Genomic DNA, 21,895 nt, shown 5'->3' on the forward strand with positions numbered 1-21,895 from the left:
TTATTTTATTTTATTTTATAGGTAAGGTGAAGAAATAGATAACAGCAAAGGTGTTGTTTCCTTTTTATCCAAAAAAAAAAAAGAAGAGAAAAAGGTGTTATAAACATCGAATTTTGTCACCTTGAGAATTTCACAAATAGTGATGGTAGGAGTCTTCTTAAATCTCATTGTAAAGCTTAGACACAATAAGTTCTTGATTATCTAGATAGAATAACCAATTTTCTCTTGTGGTAGGTGCAACCACCAATTATTTCCAGTTTGTTCGTCCAAACTTTGTAAACCAATGTGTTTCATCATTATAAACTATGTACTAAAAATTGGGGTGGAAATGGTTTGATTTAACCATTACTTTATGTGAATTATTGTCACATGCACCCTATACCATGGTTTGAGGAATTGAATCGAATTGGGTCTAAATCAGCCTTGATCGATCTCAATACTTGACTGAGATCATATTAGTGAATCGGTACCAATGAAGAGTAAAATAGTTCAAAAATGATTTTTTAATTGAAAGCATGGATATTTTTATTCGATCCTAATCGATTCAGATAAAAATTGAAAGCATGGATATTTTTATATTAAGATAAAAATCTTAATATATTTTTAATTGAAAGCATGGATATTTTTATTCAACCTTGGCCAATCCCATTTCTGATACCAAATTCTTAAACCACGCCTTATACTGAGGCCCCTCTTTTGAATATGTTTTTGGCCGAATCTTTACCCTTTATACCTTGTAATACATATCAAGACCTTCCCAACAACACTACACTGCGAAAATTGGACCCATGGTTTAAGAGATGGGAATTTTCTAGGTTTGGGAATTATAACTTTAAAATGAAAAGGAGAAAAAAAGAAAAAGTCCGGGCACCCCTACCTAGTTCATCTCGTGTTCCCTATTGACGCATGCCACTAGGTTGTGGAACACGAGCAGCACACCCTTGCCAAAAAAAACTATTAAAGTTTGGCTGACTGGGTCGTACCAACTTGACCCAGCTGAGCCGAGCCGTGCCAAGCCTAAGCCAGCCCATGCCTCACTAGCTTACAACCAAACATGTTACTTGGTAAAGCTTGGGAACAGCCGGTTGGTATCAGGGAACAATCCCATCCTTGCATTCAAACATCATGACTCCGCCATAGACTCGTAGAGTTTCATGCCCGTTGTGACGACTGGCAAGTCATTTAGCTCACTTCGGTTACTAAGGGCCCATTTGATAACGTCACGTTTCTGTCGTTTCTGCGTTGTCTTGTTCCCAGAAACGAAGAAACGGGGTAAAAAGCATTTGGCAATCATGTTTCGTTTCACTTGTTTTTAGAAGTAGAAATTTAAATTTATTTCTATTTATGGTCCAAGAAACGGCTCATGCGAAACAAGTCTCACTCGTTTTGCCGTTTCTTGAAATGACAAATCGAAGGGAAAAAAGACCCCAACCCTGACGTTTTTACCCAAATTTCACTCTAAGGTCTGTGAGAGTCTATCAACTGTGAAGAGAGGAGTACTCCTCTCATAGTACCGCCTGCAAGTACCTCTGATGAAGAGCCACCCAAGCGAGTCTCATGACGCCTGAAGCTCCTGTGAACACTTGCGATCGTCTTTTCACCTGCAGAGATTCCTTATACGGTGTTGCAAAGAAGATGTATCACTGACCTGTAAAGCTGGAAGCTTTAGGGCTACCAAAGAGGCAAATTTGAAGGTAAACATCTACCTCCTCTTCAAATTTTCAAAATCGTCGCGCGATTTTAGGCAGTGTCAAACGCTGCCTTCAGTTCCCTTGTGTTTATTGCACCTTTTCTCCATTCTTCTACAAGGTAGGAGATTCTTCTTCTAAACCTTATTGAAAACCTTAACATTTTTCTTTGGAAAGGGTAGGATATGGCAAGTTTTTTATTGATTGTTTCGAACAAATTGCAGAACTTCCCAACCATGCTCGTCTACGGGTTTAGTAGCTGAGTTCACTATGTCCGATTACCTTCAACTACTACTTTGTGAAATTGGTGTGTTATTTCAGGAAACATTTCGAGAAACAAGGTTTATCAAACACCTTAAATTCCATTTCTATTCTCAAAAACTTGAATTTATGTTTCTGCTGTTTCTGAACACAGAAATGGCAAAAACGTTGTCAAATGGTGCCTAAGAGTAAGGCACATGGGCCAGCCAATGTAGTTGAGACTCAACCCTGAATTTCAAGTAATAATGGGCCAGGCCGTGGTGTAGGCCTTCAAATGTTTTTCAAATACTATAGCAGGTCCATGTATAGCCCCATTGGACTTGTATATGACTTACGAAGTACCAATCATCAAAACAAGGGAACTCAATTCATCTCAAATAAGCCATTTTCCAACCATATGGGTTGTTTCAATGGCCATGTTTGGCTGCAACTCAAAATTTTTATCATCATTACCCTCTGTGATCCCATATTATTGTATAAATTATTTAAAAAATTATCATATTTAGTAACGATCCATTTTACATGTAAATTTTATTTTACATTTTATAGTACTGAGTTTTGGATATAAAATAAAGTGAAATTTAATAACTAAATATAAAATGATTTTGAGTTAATGATATATTCATATGACAATGTTTACAAAAATTCCTTTCTTAAGTTTGAAAATTTCAATTCCCTTCCCATTAATTCCCCTTGCAACCAATTGGAGACAACGTTCTATCATGTTTAACAGGATATTATCAAGATCAGAATAGGAGATCAAAACTACAGATTAATATTCATTGTTTACTAAATTAAGATAAATGACATTTTAATTGATACGCATTAGATAAAGAAAATGAGAGAAGCTGTGTAGTCATGAAGCACCGGATATAATTTCTAACAAAAACAGATGCAGAGGCTGGGGAAATCAGGTAAAAGACTCAGGAAGGAAGAAGCCCTCCTCTCTTGGCCATCTCATATAGGGCAATTGCCATTAGAGCCTTTGCATCAGGTGTGGCACGCCACAGCTTCTTATAGGGAACTACATGCACTTTAATCAGCTCCCCATGATCACGAAGACCCGTTTCCTTTCCCTGCAGTGCTGTAATGACCTCTAGGTTGACATGCCCCCTATATAGGAAAAGGCTAATTTCCTCATCACATCCACCCTGACAGTGGAAAATAAAAAGGAGATCAGTTAAATATAATAAATAAAATTGGAATAGGAAGAATGGAAAAGGGAAAAATCTATCGCTTGTTCATACCTCAGTTGTCCATGCTCAGAAATATAATACTAATGGGTCATGGATTCATATAAAGATGCAGTCCTTTTAGGTTAAGTTGTGTACTGAGAAGTTGGCTAGCTGTAAATTGTAATAGTAATACTGAACTCTCTTTTGTTGTATTAAAACTTTGAAGCATGATTTATCGTTGGGGAGAAAAAGGAAAACCAGAATAAAGAAATGTAATAATCAACATACTGGCGAAGGAAAAACCCTGCTCCCAGTTGATGGGTCCAGGAAGGCCGTCAGGTTAACCATGTCTTCCACATTTAAATGTATACCAATCTCCTCCTCTACCTGTCATAGTCAATTGAACGTCATCATAAAACTGAGATTAGATCTTTTGGTTCTTCAATTCAACTAAACAAACAGGAAAGTAAGTTGGCAACAGAGGGAGTCTATCATTTGGCATTTTTTTTATTGTACATGACCAATAAGCACATTTGAACATGATTTAACTGAGCTAAAGAATCCAGCCATACGATGGGGGTGGAGTCCTCCATGGATGCCAAGAGTACCAGTGGCCAAGATATCAAAACTATTTTGGAAAAATAACATCCTGAATTTTGAAATGGATGTTGTTTTTTCTACTTATTGTATTTTGCATAGCGGTAAAACATTTTCCCGCTTTCAATTTATATAATTTTGTATTGATTTTCAATAAATCCTGTAAAAGGTAAGACTGGACACGCTACCAGGCTGCCGAGACTCTGTAACTCACTCTCTCCCCCCACCCCATGGAAAAGATGCTTATGCCCATGTGTGTCCCACGCTGCCATTATTTGGAGCCCTTAGCTCCAGGAAAGCTAGTGGAGTGCCCAACCTCCCCCTGTAAAATATTGAAGGCGAAAAAATGCAGCCCAAGGGGAAACAGTTATTGGTTCTACCAAGTCTGAATGCAACTATGCTGTCCATCCAAATAATTAACAGTTGCAACTGAAGTTTTATCATTTTATGCAGAACATAATCTGACAGAAGTCTGGAGAGATAACAAGACACTTTTTGTAGCATAACAGCCTTCATACTGTTTTTTAACAATATTACTCCATATCCTGTTTCCAGAACGATTCCCTTCCCACCACCTCCCCAGAGGAAATATGTGACTTTATCCACCATGTTAATCGTTATCACAAGGCAGAAGCAGCTTAACCTAATAACGAAATTTCCATTTACAGAATCAAAACCAATAAGAAAAGAAACAATGAACAGGGGGGAAAAGGAATAATAGGTTATGGCATAAGAACAAGGCCACCCTTAATGTTCAAAACCATTTATTTTTACATAAAAAAGAATCCATTGATCATCCAGTTCAACCATTGAAATGCTCTTTTTTTCTTCATATCATTTTGTGGAGGGGAGGTGTTACAATTTACAAACAACAGCAATTCTCCACTTGACAAAGGCCCCCCACCAAACCTTGCCTTTCTCTACATGATAGTAGAACTATAGACTCGTTAGCTATTTATTTTCTTGACTGTTTTAGTTTTTCCTATGTTACAGTACTTCGTTATGTATTGTTATTGACATCTTCTTATGTTTTTTGTATTTTTAATTTGTAAATAGTTGTGTTTCTGTGATGCAAGTATTAAACAGTACGTGCAAAGGAATAAGGGCAATGTGTCCCACGTAACTGGTTCAGGTTCAAACCAGAACTACCTGGCTGAGTGAGTAGCTTTGGACAAATTTTTGGCTGTTACTTGGTGGGGCCAGTTTTTTCGTGCTTAGCAGGGGCTATTAAGAATTCATCATCTCATTCCTCCTTTCATGAAAGTAGGTTGGGTGATGGATTATCTTGGTGGTGGACGTAATGCAGATAGGATGTTTTGGCTTGACCGATCTATATGGTACGTCAGGTAGACAGCCGGTACCTTATTATAGCCTGTCGTTGTAAGCCTGTGGCTGATTTGTAGTAGTGCGTCAGGTTGACAGCCAGTACTTATTATAATTAGCCATAACCAGTCAATCTTTTTGCATGGATTCTTGCGCTCGTCCTTTCTTGGAATCCCCATGTAACCGACCCCATTAAGTTGGGATAAGGTTTTGGATGTTTTTGTTGTTGTACTTGGTGGGGCCAGTTTGCAAGAAAAGTTTAGCTTCTATCTTGGGGTCAGTTTCTATTTTTATGTCAACTACCTTAGTCAATAGTATCTAGGAGTTACCATATTTGGTTCTCTCCTTTTATGTAGTAGTTAATAGTTTTCTCTAAATCTGGGCCACTGCTATTCTCTCCCATGGGTTAGTTTCCCCATTAGCGGAACACATAATCATTCTGACATGACATTTCAGTAAACCATAAACCACATGTCAGTGGACGGGGCTAGCTTTTAAAACATTCTAGTATGAGATGAGCATAATATGCTCTCTCTATTATTTAAACAATGATCACCTTATGCGATGGTTTTAAAGAAGGGAAAAAAAAATTGGTAACAAACAGTAGCCTGACAATTAGATGGGTATAACCAGTATTAGCCAAGGTGAATCTATCAGGGGGAGTTTGACCTCACGAACTGCTGTGCCAACAAAATCACCCTTGTCATCATCCAACATTCCAGCTGGCAATTCTAAAACAAGCCTCCCAACTGGAACCCTGGCCTGCAAGCACATTGTGTTTTATTAGTGATTTAATGACAATTATGTCAAAGCATCATTTATCACACCCCAAAAGACAAGCCACTACCTGCTCTGTCAATACAGCATAAGTTTCACCCTCTGAATCCAAAAGGATTAGCACAGCAACAGCTGGTCCTCGTGAGAATACGATACCTGGAACCTAAACATGTTTAATTGATATGCTTAAAACCGGAAAATTAGTCAACATACTTGAAGATTGGAAGAAAACACATGATTAAATATGTCCAAAAAAGAGCTGCCAAAACAAATAGAAGAAATATATAGACATACAACTTGTATGGATCTAAAATTGATTTTTTTTTTTTACATGCAGGGTGTTCCTACATTCTGATGGAGGGCCGGTTAGGGGGAAGAAGAGGGAACCTGAGAAGAAATCAGAGTAGAGGGAGGGGGGGTGTGTGAAGGCAAGCCTACTGCATCACTTTCACTGTCAACTTAACTTTTTCTGAACTAGTTAATTCTTGTTGACTCTGTTCGTTCTTTCCATTCTAACTTCGGCAATACATTTCATTAAATCATAAGCACTATTGTTTTTCTCAGTACTTCAACACAAGTTATTGTTAGCCTTCCCAGGTCCTTTAGGACCCCAATTTACACTGTACCCACTGGTGCAGCCACTGATACTCATTTTACATCACAGGACTATCTTAGTAGATTCTCCGTCATTTTGTTGGCTACTTGGGCTACCCCTCAGTACAAATTCTCCCTCATTTTGTAGGCTACTTGAGCTACCCCTCAGTACAACCACTTGGAGCAACTGGTGTGGAATGCTTTACTGGGCCAGCTTATGAGATGGCTTTCAGGTGAATGACAACCTTTCATTTTGGCAGTTGTAAGCCAAAAATTTAGGGGCTTAAATGACTCTATCAGAAGATCTTGGCATTTCTTCTGTGACTTAATGTAGACCTTTCTTTCTGTGAAGTCTTCTACTAGCCTTGTAAAGTACAATGGCCCTTTAACCATCAACAAAATCTTTTTTTATTCATCCAGAAAAGGGAAAAAGGAAAAAAAGAAGGATATTTAAAATCTGATAGCCAGACCAAGACATAAGAACAGAAACTGTAATTTTTAGCCATCTCAATCCTCAATTGGGTACCATCTGGTTATAAGGCCTTCCCAATCTTCACTTTCACATGCCTTTTTAACTTCAGATCCAACTTAGGTGACAACAGGCGGAGCCTACTTTGGGAAGACGAAATTGCAACTGAACTGAAATTGCATTTGTAAAGTGAACATCCAAGTTCACCTAAACTGGAAGACTGCTTTACTTTTCTCTTTATGTGTACAGCTGTTTTTTTCTGGCATTTTTAACACAAACCTATGTACTTTTCCTTAAAGAAAAAATCGTGGTAACCTCTAGATATGCATTCTTTTATTTTATTTCAAGAATTCCTCATTTTTCAATGATTAGTAATATTTCAAAAGCTTGCAAGTGTATATACAGTTCTTATATTAAGTCAATCATTTTATGACCTCCAGCATCACCATTATGCGTGCTATATTCTTACTGTTATTGCTAGGATGATAAACCATGCAATTATTTAATCCTTGGGGGTGAACTGAAAATTGTACCATGTGTTACAGTAAATGCGGAGAAGAGGCAGGTCAGAACAGAGAGTCTTGACCTTGGTTCCAGTATCATGGATTTTTTACATTTGATACAGATTTAATGGACAATAGAAGTTTCAACCAGCACCTCTTAAGAACTTAAAATCAATTAATCAAGTGAAACAGAAATTACAGCCAGTCCAATGTTCCCAATGTCAGATACCATTATACCAAAGCATTCTTCTGAAGAACAAAACAACGTGATTACCAGAACTGATTTATAAAAGACAAGTAATTTGATTCCACAAAAGCTGATTAATACCTTCTTCCCAGTTTTCATGTCAATAACATCTGCTTTGAACTTTAGAAAACCAACACGTTTTCCAAACATATCTACTCCCTGATGTCACATAGAAATATGTTAGAATTATGAAGTGGGAATGTATCATTGTCGAAGAAGAATATCATTGACATTTCATTGGGCTTTTCCTTTTCCAGGCAAAGGGATCAATGATCATGAATGCTATTGGTAGAAAGAGAATGTGCCCATACCTACTCACTCTTCTAAATTATAAGTGTGTGTGCATGTCTGTATGATACAGAGAGAGACAGGGAACACTCACACAATACAAAAGTTGCATTTAATAGTAGAAAACAAAAGAAAGTGAGAAAGAAAAAAAGGCGTCCATCTTCTACATTTCCAATACATCCTAAGAATATCACAATTTATACCATCGATGAAAAATAAAATAATGGAATAAAAAGTATAATGAAAGCCAAAGAGTATTTATATGTGGAGAACACTCTCCACCTCTTTCACGGAAGGGGGAAAAAAAGACTTGACTTCGAAAACTGATGTCCAGAGAAATATTACCTGAATAAGTACACTTTTCAAAGACATATCTCCTTGAGCTAAAATACCAGTTTCACTTTGCATGTTTTTCAACCATTGCTTGAACAAAGAGGATTCAATAGCATCCCTGCAACACAAAATCAAGATCGATAACACAATATAACAGAAATAGAGTTTTTTTTTTTTCTTTTGGTGTGTCATTTTGCAATTGGAATGCAGGAGACATATACAGTTTATCTCGTTAACCCATTCTGCTAAGCAGAATTCTCCTTCAGTCATAATGCTTTGTTTTGAATCCTTTGGGGAGTAAACTCTACATTTTACCTCGAAAAATTAAACGGGTTCAGGAGAACAGAAACAAGTGGACTGCCTGAAGAAGTCGTCAGAAGTGAACTGCCTCATTAGTCGACGATGAAGACCGCATTGCCCAACACATAATATTAAACTGCTGAAGGCCCAGATCGTAGAAATGCTAGTGTGAAGAAGAAATTAAGCAAGCTTGCAGCCGCAAATCCGAATGAAATTAACGGCCGCACATTTCTACACACTGTTAATCAAAGGAAAAACGAATAACCTGAATTCATTTTGAGTGATCCCAGGCGCTGCAATTATCTGGAGAGGTTCTCCTATTCCTTCTCGTGCAGGCACGGCCAGGCTGATAGGGTGGCTGAGAGGCGAGTGTTCCTCCGCTGACATTTTTGTACAGATCCTAATTCTTCTCCTATGCAATAGAGATGAGAATGAGTAGCGAACCTTCTGAGATAATGGATGGAGGGCAGAGGGAGCCCGAGGAGAGGAACAGAGCCTCAAACAATGAAGAAGCTTTATCGTCATCATACCTTCAGGTTCTACAAAGCCAACAGGGTAGTGATTACCGAATCGATTTACTAAGAATTGCACACGTAGAATCTCTAGAACATAATAACTGAAGTCGCGTTAAAGCCTTCGAGCTTGTTTTTGGGTAAACAAAAGCCCTCAAGCTCCTGGTTGATAAAGACTTGTGGACAAAAGCTGTGGGAAGTTCTAACCCCCACTGTCTACCGCTTGGTTTGAGGACTCGGTATCGGTAACGGGTGTCAGTCAAGGCCGATATTGATCCGATACTGATCGGCCAAGATCGGACAGAAATGACCTTATTTTTTAATAAAAAAACATCTTTTAAACTATTTTACTCTTTAACAGTATCAAACCGGGATCGGTCAAGACTAATACAATCCGATCTGGAAGATCCAATTCCTCAAACCATAGTCCACGGAAGCTACTGGGTATTATAGTCAAGAAGGTAAACTGATTCGATTCTCATGATTATTGGATTAGTTTTCATAATGTTTAAAATAATAACATAAAGTCATTAATAATAATAATAATAATGTGAGAGAGTCCCTTAAAAGGCAGTGTGGACACTGCATGAGGCCAATGGAGAACTTAATAGAAGCATCAACAGGGGTTGGTGGTCATTTCACCTTCCATTGTGTCTGGTTGTAGAGGTCAAAGTTCAAACTGTCTTTTAGGCTACAAATTATTCCTATCTTACAAATATATGTACAAAAAAAAAGGAGAGAGCTCTACCTGGCCGCAATCCCCACAACCAAACCCATGGAGAAGTGAAGGCTGACTGTGAAAAGACACCCCTGTATAGCAAAACTAGGTGCAAAAACCAAGTAATATGGTTTCGCAGAGACTAAGGAAAATTTCTCCATCCTATATAGCCATATTAGGCAACAATTTCTCTAGATTCATAAAAGATGTGCTAAATTGTGAACTATGTAACCGCACCACAAATGGGGATTAGAGACAACATAGTATGAAGTATTAACTGTCATTTAAAAGTCTAATGCAACTGGAAGAGGTACAACAAAAAACTACAATCCCATCAACAGCGAAAGGCCTAAACATCATCTCACATTGTAACAACTTAACCCACAATTTAGTCAAAAAACAGTGGACAACCCTGTTCGAGTTACAAGCCATATATGTCACAAGAGTCCATCCACTTGATGTATACGTATGTTACATCCTCAAAGCAGTAGCTTAGTTTCCAAACAAGTTCTGAATGTGCTGCAGGTTTTCAGAGTAATCTCATCTTCCTTCTTCACACAAATCAGGATCCTATGGTTGGAAATCTTATTTTATAAGGGGGCTGAGCACGTCTCCTTCCCAACCAAGCTTAAGCATTTGATCCACCACTTCCACCCAACTGCAAGCACAGAATGTAGCCAACTTAAAGTGAGTTTCTACAAAGATTAGTCTATAAGGGAGCAAGAAAAGTAAGCTAAAGTTAGAGCTGTGAAGAGTTGGGTAAAATTACAGCTGGATAAGTGAAGACTATCAACTTTTTATCTGCTGTTGACACCAAAAGGTTTGTGTTATCCTTGTTTAGAGCCATAGCGGTAATATCCTGCCCTTCTCCTAACTTCAATGTATGAAATACCTGCCAGCAGCACATGATTCTTGATCGGTTAGAAACTGAATGTACTAAAAAGGACAATAAGAAGAAGACAGAAATGCAAAGTGACCCTAGTTTCACTATTTATTTCCTACCTTAAGTGAGTGCAGATCCAGGAAATAAATTGAAGGCACCGGAACAGTCAGCCTGTTGTTAGGGCTCTTCCTATTCACTCCTAGGTCAATACCTTCAGCCTCATTCTCATTGGATTCCACATTTCTGCTGGTATTATTGGTCCCATCATTATCCAAACATGAACTAATTGCAATCAGAGCATTTTCTCCATCAACTGAGACTTCCATGCAACTAATGCTGATAGGGCCAGATGACAATTGTGCTGTGGCAATCGGAATCCCATTGACAGTGAAGGTGCTGACCCTCTGCTCTGATTTGTTCCAAGTCATTAGGACACCTCGAGATGAAAGGCAGAGAGAATGTGCCTCCACACCCACCAGTCTCGTGATCAAACGGCCCTTTGCTATAGAATGAAGCAGCACATTCGAAGAGTTGGAGCATGAAGCAACTACTGCCAGATCAGAACTGACACAGCAGCAAGTTATTTCACTAAGATGGCCTCTGAGGACATGTATTGGGCCTTCGATACGCAGTCTCTGACTACTGTCTGCCAAGATGTTTGCTAGATGACCACTACTAGAATAAGTTGGTGCGCCAGATGAAGTTGTAGGGTCTAAAATATTGCTTGAATGTGATGCAGAAGCCCGATGCACCCTCCAGAGTATCACAGTCGTATCTCGAGACCCAGTTACAAGGCAGTTGCTATCAGCAGACAAAGCAAGGCATGTCACAGGAGCACAATGTCCTGTGGCTGTTTCAATGGTTCTGGCTCCATCAGCTGATATTAACTTGACACTGTTGTCTGCGTGCCCACCTATTGACATATGCAATGAGGACATGTAAGGATTGAGACATGAGGTCTACTAATATTGTAAATAAACACAAGCATTTAGTATTATATACTTTAACATCTGTCAACAGACTCAACACTAATCCTCCGTAGTTCTAAATTTTTTGAAACAAACAGTGTTTTAAGCCCATCTGCTCTCTATATACACCAAAGACTTGATTATGGTATTGGCCAATCCGAATGGATGTTGGATAAATATTGCTGGATCAGCCAGATTGAGGGCTGGAGATACTGATATGGATCAGTTGATAGACCTGATTCCATCCAAAACATTTATAACCTTCACATACACAAATATATGCACAATATAGGTTTCCAAATGACAAGTTGCCTTTCATCAGTTGCCGGATGTAGTCCAGCAATGTTACCAATCCCATGGGGATTGGGGACCAGTGTCTGTGAATGCCCATGGCTAAACCATTCATCACTTCTGCTCATTCTGGAGACACTACTTGAAATATGGTCAATCTGGTTGAATGCAAAATCCTGTAAGGTGAAAAGTGAAATATTTTAAGAAGAAAAGGCTGATAGTGTAGAAAAGAATACTAAGTTACTATCATTTTAGATAGTAGTTCAAAAGTGAAGCAAAATAATTCTGTGCCATATTTTTCTATAAAGATCTGCAAAACATAGTTGAGAATTTGTGTTTATTAAGTTTTTGATCTAGTTACACTAATTTTTTGTATTTGTTAGAAGTATCCATGTAGTTTATATTTTGACTGGTTCACTTCACAATATTTTACACCTACGCAGATGCAGCCATGGAGGAATCCAATTCAAGTGATCAAATAAAAAATATGAGCAAATCTGAGAAGCCATATTTTCTGATGAAAAATAGCAGGGGAAATTATCAAACTTCAAACATGAAAGTTTAGAAACCCATCACAGATACATTTGACACAATAATCATTATCCTTCCCCTTTAGTGTCCCTTTCTTGTTTATGTTTATCATCTTGTTCCTTACAACATTTTGAGGGAGTAAAATATTCACAAGAAGTTTCCATAAAAGCAGGAAAAAAAGAAAAGAATTGCACTTTATTGAATGTGCATTACAACGAATATTGCCAATAAAGAACAAGAAGATATGAATGACCGCCTACCAGTGATGATTTCTTCGTCACATGTTATGGAAACCAGAGCTGAGCTTCTGATTCCTGATGCTGCAAATGCTAATGCCTGGGGAAACTGCCATTCTTCAAAACCAGATCCGGCTGGCCCTTTGAACATGCGCATGAATGCTCCACCATTGGAGCTTGCAACAGCTTTTCCATGCTGAAAAAGGAATGGTGTACCCTGCCCATCAGGAGCTTTTGGCTGCCACTTGTGTAGTGCAACATGAGCTGCTGGAGCATTAAAATCAACAATAATGACAGATTCGGGTGATGCATGTATAGCAGCTGCAGGAACATTGCACCGTTCAGGATTTGGAACAATATATGGTCTGACTTCTCTTGGGTTACTGAAGATGGTCTGCTATGCAACAAGAAATATAGAACAAATTCTTATTCCTTTTTTCTTCCCCACTTCTATCAAAGCAAATAAAACAAAAACAATAGAAACAGGGAAACAGAATGCATCCCAACCAACTTAAGTCAATAAGAGACTTTTTTCAAGTGTACTATCATTAAAATAAAAAAAATCAAAAAAAATAAAAAAAATAAAAAGAGAGAGAGAGAGAGAGAGAGCAAACCCAGTGCACAAAGCTCGCGCTACTCCAGGGTCTAGGAGCGCAAATATATGCAGCCTTACCCCTACTTCGCAGGAGAGTTGTTTCCAAGTTTTGAACCTATAGGAACTATATAAAAGCATAATGTTTTATTAAATAGGACGGTTTTAGGCCTAGTGTTAACTGAACCAGGTATAAGCCAACATTAGCTATTTTACATCACAGGATAAGGTTGCTCCCATGGACTCAAACCATGATTTTGAGCCTGAACGATGCAGAAGCACAGGATGCAGCCAAATATCTCTTGCCTTAGTATGAAATAATTGGTTGGTTTTTAAGTTATTGTTGGTTTTCAGTATTTAAAGTCCTGGGTGCCTGCATTACTTAGTATGAAATAAATATTAGAGGATCTGAGGTACACTTATGATACCAATCGATATAATTAATTGGATGTCTTAGGCTTAGGTTAAGAAAGGACTATATAATGCCATAAGGGGCAAAATGAAAAGTCAGTTTTCATTTCATTTCCTAGAGAGATTCTGTCTGGATTTCAGCTACAAACCCTAACCCTCATTTGATTTTCAGATTTGTATTCTCTCTGGCTTTCCATCAGTAAGTGGTATTCTCTCTGGTTAGTGTTTGTTTCTATTATATGCTGTGTCAGTGAACCCAGCGAAGCTCTTTACTATGGTGTCACGCAGGCTTATGTGTCTCATTGATCGTGATTATGAATGTGCCAGTGCAAGGTCAGCCAACAATTTGAGCCTCTACCTTCATACCCTCAGGTTAGTCAACCAAAGTAAAACCACTCAACCGCCACATAGCAGGGGGTTAGTATGTATAGGTCAAAAACCTGCGTTTTATTTCATATCAAAGGGTATTACAAGACAACCTAATAAGCTCAGAACTTTTAACATTGTGGCACTCAAAGAGAGTTGCTAACAGCTGTAGTTTTTTTCCCTAGATTTTAGAAATTGCCAAGCAATTATGGTCTAAGTACAGGTAGACAGGTTTATTTCAGGGTGTTCCCCCCTATTGACCGATATAGGAGTTCTCTCCCCATTCAGAAACTCCATATTCGGCGTACATGATAAGAGTCCTTATCTTAGGAAATTTCATATACGGACTGCATATTGGGAATTCATTTTTCTTGTATTAGTCAAGTATATCAAATATAGAATCCTATCTCATCACAATTCTTTTGTATTCCAAATCTGTGTAGATTGACTAGGGCATATCTTGTAACCTATTTATACTCTCTATGATGGTAGAGTCATTAACAAGAAGAATTACATTCTGTTATGGTATCAGAGCCAAAAGAAGGCTCATGCCCGACTTATCCCTATATATATATATATATATATATATCTTCTACATCCCTAGTCAACCTCCCATCCCTCTTTTTTCATAATGGCTCCTGATCCTCCTTCTGTAGCATCTCCTCCCGCAGCTGACTGTCTTATTTCTATCGCTGCTCGCCCAGTTGCCCCTCCCCTTCTCTCCCCTCTGCACACCACTATGTGTCTATCAAGCTCACACCTCCAAACTATTTGTTATGGCGCAAGCAACTTACTGCCTTTCTGCAAGGTCAATATCTCTTCTCTTATGTGGCCGGCTCCAACCCATGTCCCACCGCTGCTATTGACGCTGATCCTTGGCAACCATCACCAGCATGCTCCTTGCTTCCCTATCTGAGGCTGTTCTTCCTCTTGTCCTTGACAAAACTCAAGTCGTGATATCTGAACTACACTTCAAGGTGCTTTCGGCTCCGCCTCTTCTACAAGACTGATGTCCTTGAACATGAGAGTCTCCACAATCTCCAACAACTACCTGAAGAATCTGTTTTTTCCTATCTTCAACGAGCCAAGCTCCTCCCCAACGAGTTGGCCGTCGCCGGAAAGCCGTTGCAGCTTACTGATTTCAATATTCATGTTCTTTGTTCACTTCGCACCAATCTACTGGACATTGTCCCATCCATTCTGACTAGGATGGACCCTCCCTTGTACACAGAATTACGTGGCTTGCTCCTTAGCCACGAGAGTATGAAACAGTTTCAGAAGCTGAAGGTGTCTAAAGTACCTGCAACTACCACTACGGCTTCCGCCAACACAGCTCGGTCCTCCGCGATTGCATCCTCTGATTTTAGCTCCTCTTCCTCTGGCCGTGGGATGCGGGGGCCGTGGGGATCATGGTGGTCATGGTAAAGGGGGTCGTCTATTCTGCTCCATATGTCACAGGACCAATCACACTGCACAGACTTGCTACTACCACCCTCCCACTCCGGCGCAACACCCGTCCCCTCCACCTTACTATTCTAGTCCCCATGTCCCTGCTACCCATTACACCGCACCTAGCCCATATTACAACCCTCCCCTTCTCCCTACCCTAACCTACCCACCCTCCTCTGCCCTAACATGGTACCCTGATACTAGTGCCACGCACCATGTGACCCTAGATATTCAGTCTCTTTCATCCTATGACAATTACAATGGTTCAGATCAACTGCATGTCGGTAACGGTAAGGGGCTTCGTATTTCCAATATTGGTTATTCCTCTATTCCTTCCTTTTCTTTTTCTCGTTCTTTCTCTCTTAACAACATCCTTCATGTTCCTGGTATCACTAAGCCTCTTTTATCTGTACAAAAATTTGCTAGTGATAACAATGTTTATTTTGAATTTCACCCCTCTTATTTTCTTGTTAAGGACCGGGTCTCCAAAGCAACTCTACTGTTCGGACCGAGTAATGGCGGGCTATATACTATGTCATCTCCTTCTACCAAGGCTCGAAATCTCATTTCATTTCGGTATTTCAGTGATTTAAAAACCACCGAAATACCGAAATTCAACGAGTTGCATTTTTTTTTTTTTTTACTTGGTTGCCTATTTCGGTGGGCAAATGGCCATATTATGACCTGAAACTTGGTGGGGGAGCTTGTTTAAGGTTAATAAACATGCTTAGAACTTATATTTGGAAAAATATTAAAACGTGACAGTGTTTTAGAGTTGCACCCTTGTTTGGCAGCAATCGTTGAACCATTTTGGAGATTTTATGAAATATTACTAAAACAAGATGTAATATGATAGTAAAACAAGTAAATAATGCATCCAAGCCATGATCAAAACATACCTCAACATTAATTAACTAATATTTAGAGTACTAGAGTAATATAGTATACAACTCCCTAACTCCCAAGTCCCAACCAAAGTCCTCCACTCTTGTCTTACTCTGAAATCTCAAAGTCCCAAATGGTAATATCCCAAGTCCCAAACATATTAGTTATACAATATTAATCATAATGACTGTCTACTGGAAAGAAATATGACGGGTAAAGTATTTATGTTATTATTTAAAAAAAAAAAAAAAAGTTTTGGGGAAAGTAGTTTTCCTTTCCAAGGCTTGGAAATGTGTAGATCTTCAACTTGGAGTGATCTTCAATGGAATAGATGTGATTATGTGGCAAAAAAATTGATAATGCACTGATTTTGTGAAGTTACAATCGAGTTGGGTCGAGACAGGCGAGTAGGAGTTGAGATTTCGACTCCTCACAAAATGATGTATAGATAGCATGTGGGTTGTAACATTTCGGCGAAATACCAAAATTTTCACCGAAACATTATACTTTTTTCATTTCGTAGGCTGTTTCATCTCGGTAAAAGAAAGGCCAAAATTTCCAAGATATTGCCGAGATATCTCAGTGAGATTTCGGACCATGCCTTCTGCTGCTTCCCCAGTTGTCAATGATGTAGATCAGTCCAGATTTTGGTACAATTTGATCTGATTTTCGTTGGAGCTTTAAGGGACAACACCGTGTCAATTACCCTTACATCAGTCAATGTTACTGAACGTACTTCCATCATAGGGTGGCGCCACCACCTTGGTCATCCCCATGAGAGTCTTTTATGCATTGTATGCTTCGTGTCAATAACATGCGGTCCACTTCCATGCGGCTTCAGTCTGTCTGTCCTGCTTGTCAGCTGAGTAAGTCTAGTCGCTTGTCGTTAAAGGAAACCAACATACGTAGTCTTTTTCTTATACCTTGTGCGCAGTGATATATGGGGGCCCTCCCATTTTTTTCTGCTGATGGTTTCTGATATTTTGTAATATTTTTTGATGACAATACAAATTATCTGGTTTTATCCATTGGTTAATAAGTCTGAAGTATTTTCCAAGTTTCTTACTTTTCAAGCTCTTGTTCAATGGCAATTCTCCTGAAAAATTAACATCATTCAAACATAATAGGGAGGAAGTACGGGTCTCTACCATCCTTCTTTTCACGTCTTGGTATCTCTCATTGTGTTTCTTGTCCACAGCCATGAGCAACAAAGGTTTGTGGAATGGCAACACCGTCATATCATGGAGAGTGGTCTTACTCTGCTTGCCCATACTTCTGTTCCCCATCGGTATTGGCACTTTGCTTTTGAATCTGTTGTTTATTTAATCACTGGAATGCCATCCCACACTCTAATCGTATCACCCCTTTTCCTTTTTAACGTATATTTGGTTGTTTATGTTTCCCATATCTTCGACCGTATAATTGGAATAAAATGGAATTTTGGTCCACCCCGTGTGTTTTCCTTGGTTATAGTCCCTCCCATTCTAGGCATCATTGTCTGGATTTGTCCTCTAATCGTCTGTATATAGCACGCCATGTTCGGTTCGATGAAATTGTTTTTCCATTTGCTTCATCTATAATTGGTCGTCCCCCCTCTTTTCCCACCCCCGCCCACTCCATGGGCCGTTGTTCCCACTTGCGCCCCCCCTATCCCTCCACTCCCCACCCCTCCCCGTTACCAACTCCCAATCCCTCCCACCACTTTTACCAGCATCATCATCCCCATCCCCATCCCCATCTAGAGCCATTAACTCAATCACCCCACCCTGTCGTATCCGTCCACTCATAGACCCCTACGACTCCCCCTCCCTTGCATCCACACTGGTGCCCTCTCCCCCTCAAAGACTGCACCATATGCAGTTGCAATCACACACTCAAGCTCCTCCCCATGCCCTATCCACCACTGCCCCAGCGATGCCTGATGAATTTAATGCCCTTCTCAAGAATGGTACTTGGTCTCTTGTGCCTCGATACCCGTATATGAATCTTGTTGGCTGTAAGTGGGTTTACCGAATTAAGAGAAAGGTTGATGGCTCTTTAGAGAGCTACAAGGCACGCCTTGTGGTAAAAGGTTTTCACCAACTGAAGGGGTTTGATTATACTGACAGATTTAGCCCTGTTGTGAAACCCACCACTGTTCAATCCATCTTGGCCATTGCCATTTCACAAGGGTGGTCTATCCGGTAGCTTGACGACCATAATGCATTCCTCTATGGTATCCTGAATGAGGAGGTCTATATGGCTCAGCCACTGGGTTTTGAAGATGCTTCTCGGCTAGATCATGTTTGTAGATTACACAGGTCTTAATATAGTCTAAAACAAGCACCACGGGCCTGGTTTCACAGGTTATCCACTTTTTAGCTTCGCGTTGGTTTTTCTGCCTCCCACACTAATCTCTCTCTATTTATTTCTGTTACAGTTCAGAAGCTGTAGCTAAACCAGAAAACCAGAAACAAGAAGAAAAAGAGGAAGAAAAGAGAAGAGAGGAGGAGGAAGATGAAGTAACCAGAGGAAGTCTCAAGAATGGAGAGTAACCTGAGATTAATTCAATGTGAATATAATCTCAGGTTCTCTTATTGTATATATAGCTTTAGGTCAAGAAGAAAGACAAAAGAACCCCCACTTACATAAGGGAAAAACCCAAAAAGACCCAAACAATTGAGACAAGGACAATCCTGTCCCTATCATAGGCACTACTTAGCGCTATTCCCTGTTTGGGAATAGCACTAAGTTCAACACTTCCCCTCAAGTTGGAGCATATAAATCTCCCATGCTCAGCTTCGTACAACTGCTGCGAAAGCTAGGAGAAAATAAAGACTTAGTGAACATATCAGCCAACCGATTCTTTAATGAAACAGACAGAGTCTCAATCAGCTTCTTTAGAACAGCATCACGAACAAAGTGATAGTCCACCTCTATATGTTTGGTCCTCTCATGGAAGACCGGATTGCTAGCAATATACACAGCAGCTTGGTTGTCACAATGCATTTGCATAGGTTTGGTTACTGGAAATCCCAACCCCAAGAGTAACGACCGCAACCACATCAGCTCAGCAGTAGTATGAGCCATAGCTCTATATTCTACCTTTGCACTAGATCGGGCAATAGTGGTCTGTTTCTTACTACGCCACGTGACCAAATTACCTCCAACAAAGGTACAATATCCAGTGGTAGATCTCCGATCACTAGCAGAGCCAACCCAATCAGCATCAGAGTAGCCAACTACATCTGTGTCGATTAGGACAATAAACTAACCCTTTGCCAGGGGCCCTCTTTAGATAGCGAAGAACACAAATAGCGGCATTCCAATGAGCCTTCTGAGGGGACTGCATGAACTGACTGAGAACTCCAACATCATAGGAGATGTCAGGACGAGTCATAGTAAGGTAAATTAGCTTGTCAATCAGACTTCTGTACTGATGTATATCCTGAAGAGGTTCACCATCATCAACACCAAACTTTTGGTGAGGATCCATAGGGATATCAACAGGTTTGGATGTGAGCATCCCAATATCAGATAAGAGGTCCACTACATACTTCCTTTAGGATAGACTGATCCCTTTCTTGCTTCGGATTACCTCAATCCCAAGAAAATAATGTTGGCCTAGATCCTTTGTCTGAAAATGATGCTAGAGATGACTTTTCACTTCAGAAATTCCTACCTCATCATTACCAGTCAGGATGATATCATCAACATACACTACCAACACACCAGCTTGTCACCCCTACGGAAAACAAACACAAAGTGATCAGAGTAACACTGAGAAAATCCACAAGTGACTATGGTAGCACTGAACTTATCAAACCATGCCCAAGGAGATTGTTTGAGACCATAGATCGCTTTGTGCAAGCGACACACTCGACCTGTACTCTCCCCCTGAGCAACATACCCGGGAAGTTGCTCCATATAAACTTCCTCCTATAGATCACCATACAAGAAGGCATGCTTGATGTCTAACTAAAATAAAGGCCAATCAAAGTTGATAGCAAGAGAAATAAGAACACGAATAGAATTAAGTCTAGCAACCGGGGAGAAGGTCTCAAAGTAATCAACACCATAAGTCTGAGTATACCCTTTGGCAACCAGACGAGCTTTCAACCGCTCAATGGAGCCATCAGAATAATACTTAACAGTGTATACCCAGCGACATTTCACCAGATCCTTATCAGGAGGTAAATCTACTAGACTCCAGGTACCACAACTCAAGAGAGCATCCATGGCACCCTTCCATCCAGGAACATGGAGAGCCTTAGTATGAGTAGGAGGAACAAGGTTAGTAGAGAGAGATAGAGCAAGGCCATGAATAGAAGGTGGAAGGTGAGAGATAGACATAAAATTCTCAATAGGGTATACAACCAAGGATCTTTTAGTGCAAAAACGTATACCTTTCCTGCGAGCAATTGGTAAGTCATCAGATGGAATAGAAAGAGGAGCTTCACAAGAGGAAGGCAACAGTGGAGGAGGTGAATGTGTTGCAACCGGATCAATAACCTCGCTACTGGATTGTCCAACCTTCGTCCTGCGCTAATAAACTTGTAGAGGAGGTGGAACAGGTGCACTGGTACTAGGAGTATCAGGAATCGGTATAAGAGATGGAATGGGTGGAGGAGAGGGAGATGACCACTCCTCAGTAGGCTGAGATACCTATGGAGAAAAGAATGATGTGCCTTCAAAAAAGGTCACATCTGCACTAACAAAGTTCCTGTGAGCAACAGGATCATAGCACTTGTATCCTTTTTGGGTACGAGAGTAGCCCAGAAATATACATTTAGTAGCCCGTGGAGACAACTTATCAACGTGCATGTAAAGATTGTGAACAAAGCACACACACCCAAAAACCCGGGGAGGAAGAGAAAAACTAAGTAGATTAGGAAATAAGACAGAGAAGGGAGACCTATTTGACAGAACAGAAGAAGGCATGCGGTTAATCAAATGACATGCAGTTAAAACCCCATCATTCCAAAAATGCTTAGGAACATGCATATGAATCTTAATAGTTCGAGCTACCTCAAGGAGGTGCCGGTTCTTATGCTTAGCAACCCCATTTTGCTGTGGGATATAGGCACAACTTGTCTGATGAATCATGTCATGGGTATCACAAAAGTCAGAAATATCATTTTGAGCATATTCTAAAGCATTATCAGAACGAAAAATCTTAATGGAAATGCCAAATTGAGTTTTTATTTCATTATAGAATTTTTGAAACACAGATAGAAAATCAGATCTGTCCTTTAACATGTAAAGCCATGTGAGGCGAGAATGACCATCCACAAATGTGACAAAATAGCGAAAGCCAAATCTATTACTAACTCTGCAAGGACCCCATACATCAGAATGAACTAATGAAAATGACGGACTACGAGACACTGATCGAGATGGAAAAGACACCAGATGATGTTTACCCAACTCACAGGCCTCACACTCTAATCTAGAGACATATCTAAAGTTAGGAAATAAAAACTGTAATCAAGGTAAGGCCAATTGTCCTAGACGGCAGT

At 39.7% G+C, this 21,895-nt stretch overlaps 2 protein-coding genes and 1 pseudogene across 10 annotated transcripts in view; 1 reads left to right on the forward strand and 2 right to left on the reverse strand.

The window, feature by feature from the left end:
- Positions 1–1,951, forward strand: part of LOC122082212 — a 13,919-nt pseudogene extending 11,968 nt beyond the window's left edge.
- Positions 1,952–2,652: 701 nt separating this feature from the next.
- LOC122081719 (nudix hydrolase 14, chloroplastic) lies at positions 2,653–9,266 on the reverse strand. 3 transcript variants are annotated; one of them, XM_042648934.1, is made up of 8 exons: positions 9,086–9,259; positions 8,821–8,967; positions 8,268–8,373; positions 7,716–7,793; positions 5,892–5,984; positions 5,714–5,806; positions 3,413–3,511; positions 2,653–3,100 (listed from the first exon to the last, which is right to left on the reverse strand). In XM_042648934.1, exons 2-8 carry the CDS (start codon positions 8,940–8,942, stop codon positions 2,873–2,875), a joined length of 819 nt encoding a protein of 272 aa, XP_042504868.1. In that variant the 5' UTR covers positions 8,943–8,967; positions 9,086–9,259; the 3' UTR covers positions 2,653–2,872. The 3 variants fall into 3 exon arrangements, 2 of the variants coding, with proteins under 2 accessions (XP_042504868.1, XP_042504867.1); XM_042648933.1 differs by having other exon boundaries at positions 8,821–9,261; XR_006141174.1 differs by having other exon boundaries at positions 2,959–3,100; positions 5,695–5,806; positions 8,821–9,266.
- A 780-nt stretch (positions 9,267–10,046) lies between these two features.
- LOC122081718 (BEACH domain-containing protein C2-like) overlaps positions 10,047–21,895 on the reverse strand; it is a 91,184-nt gene continuing 79,335 nt past the window's right edge. For 5 of the 7 annotated variants that reach the window (XM_042648928.1, XM_042648927.1, XM_042648931.1 and 2 more), the window contains 4 exons: positions 12,719–13,088; positions 10,788–11,581; positions 10,555–10,677; positions 10,047–10,443 (listed from right to left, as the gene is read on the reverse strand). In XM_042648928.1, the coding sequence (XP_042504862.1) occupies positions 10,414–10,443; positions 10,555–10,677; positions 10,788–11,581; positions 12,719–13,088 (1,317 nt within the window). In that variant the 3' untranslated portion in view covers positions 10,047–10,413. Of the gene's footprint in view, positions 10,467–10,554; positions 10,678–10,787; positions 11,582–12,718; positions 13,089–21,895 lie in introns of those variants that run through there. The other 2 variants (XM_042648932.1, XR_006141173.1) reach the window with 2 other exon arrangements.

Source organism: Macadamia integrifolia, chromosome 6 (genome assembly GCF_013358625.1).
Source record: "Macadamia integrifolia cultivar HAES 741 chromosome 6, SCU_Mint_v3, whole genome shotgun sequence".
NCBI classification, from domain to species: domain Eukaryota; kingdom Viridiplantae; phylum Streptophyta; class Magnoliopsida; order Proteales; family Proteaceae; genus Macadamia; species Macadamia integrifolia.

Coding starts and splice junctions, on each gene's coding strand:
- LOC122081719 (XM_042648933.1), bottom strand. CDS start 9,083: ATGATGACGATAAAGCTTCTTCATTGTTTGAGGCTCTGTTCCTCTCCT. Junction 7,794..8,267: donor TGAAAAGTGTACTTATTCAG/GTAATATTTCTC, acceptor ATGTGACATCAG/GGAGTAGATATGTTTGGAAA. Junction 3,101..3,412: donor GCAGGGTTTTTCCTTCGCCA/GTATGTTGATTA, acceptor TTCCACTGTCAG/GGTGGATGTGATGAGGAAAT.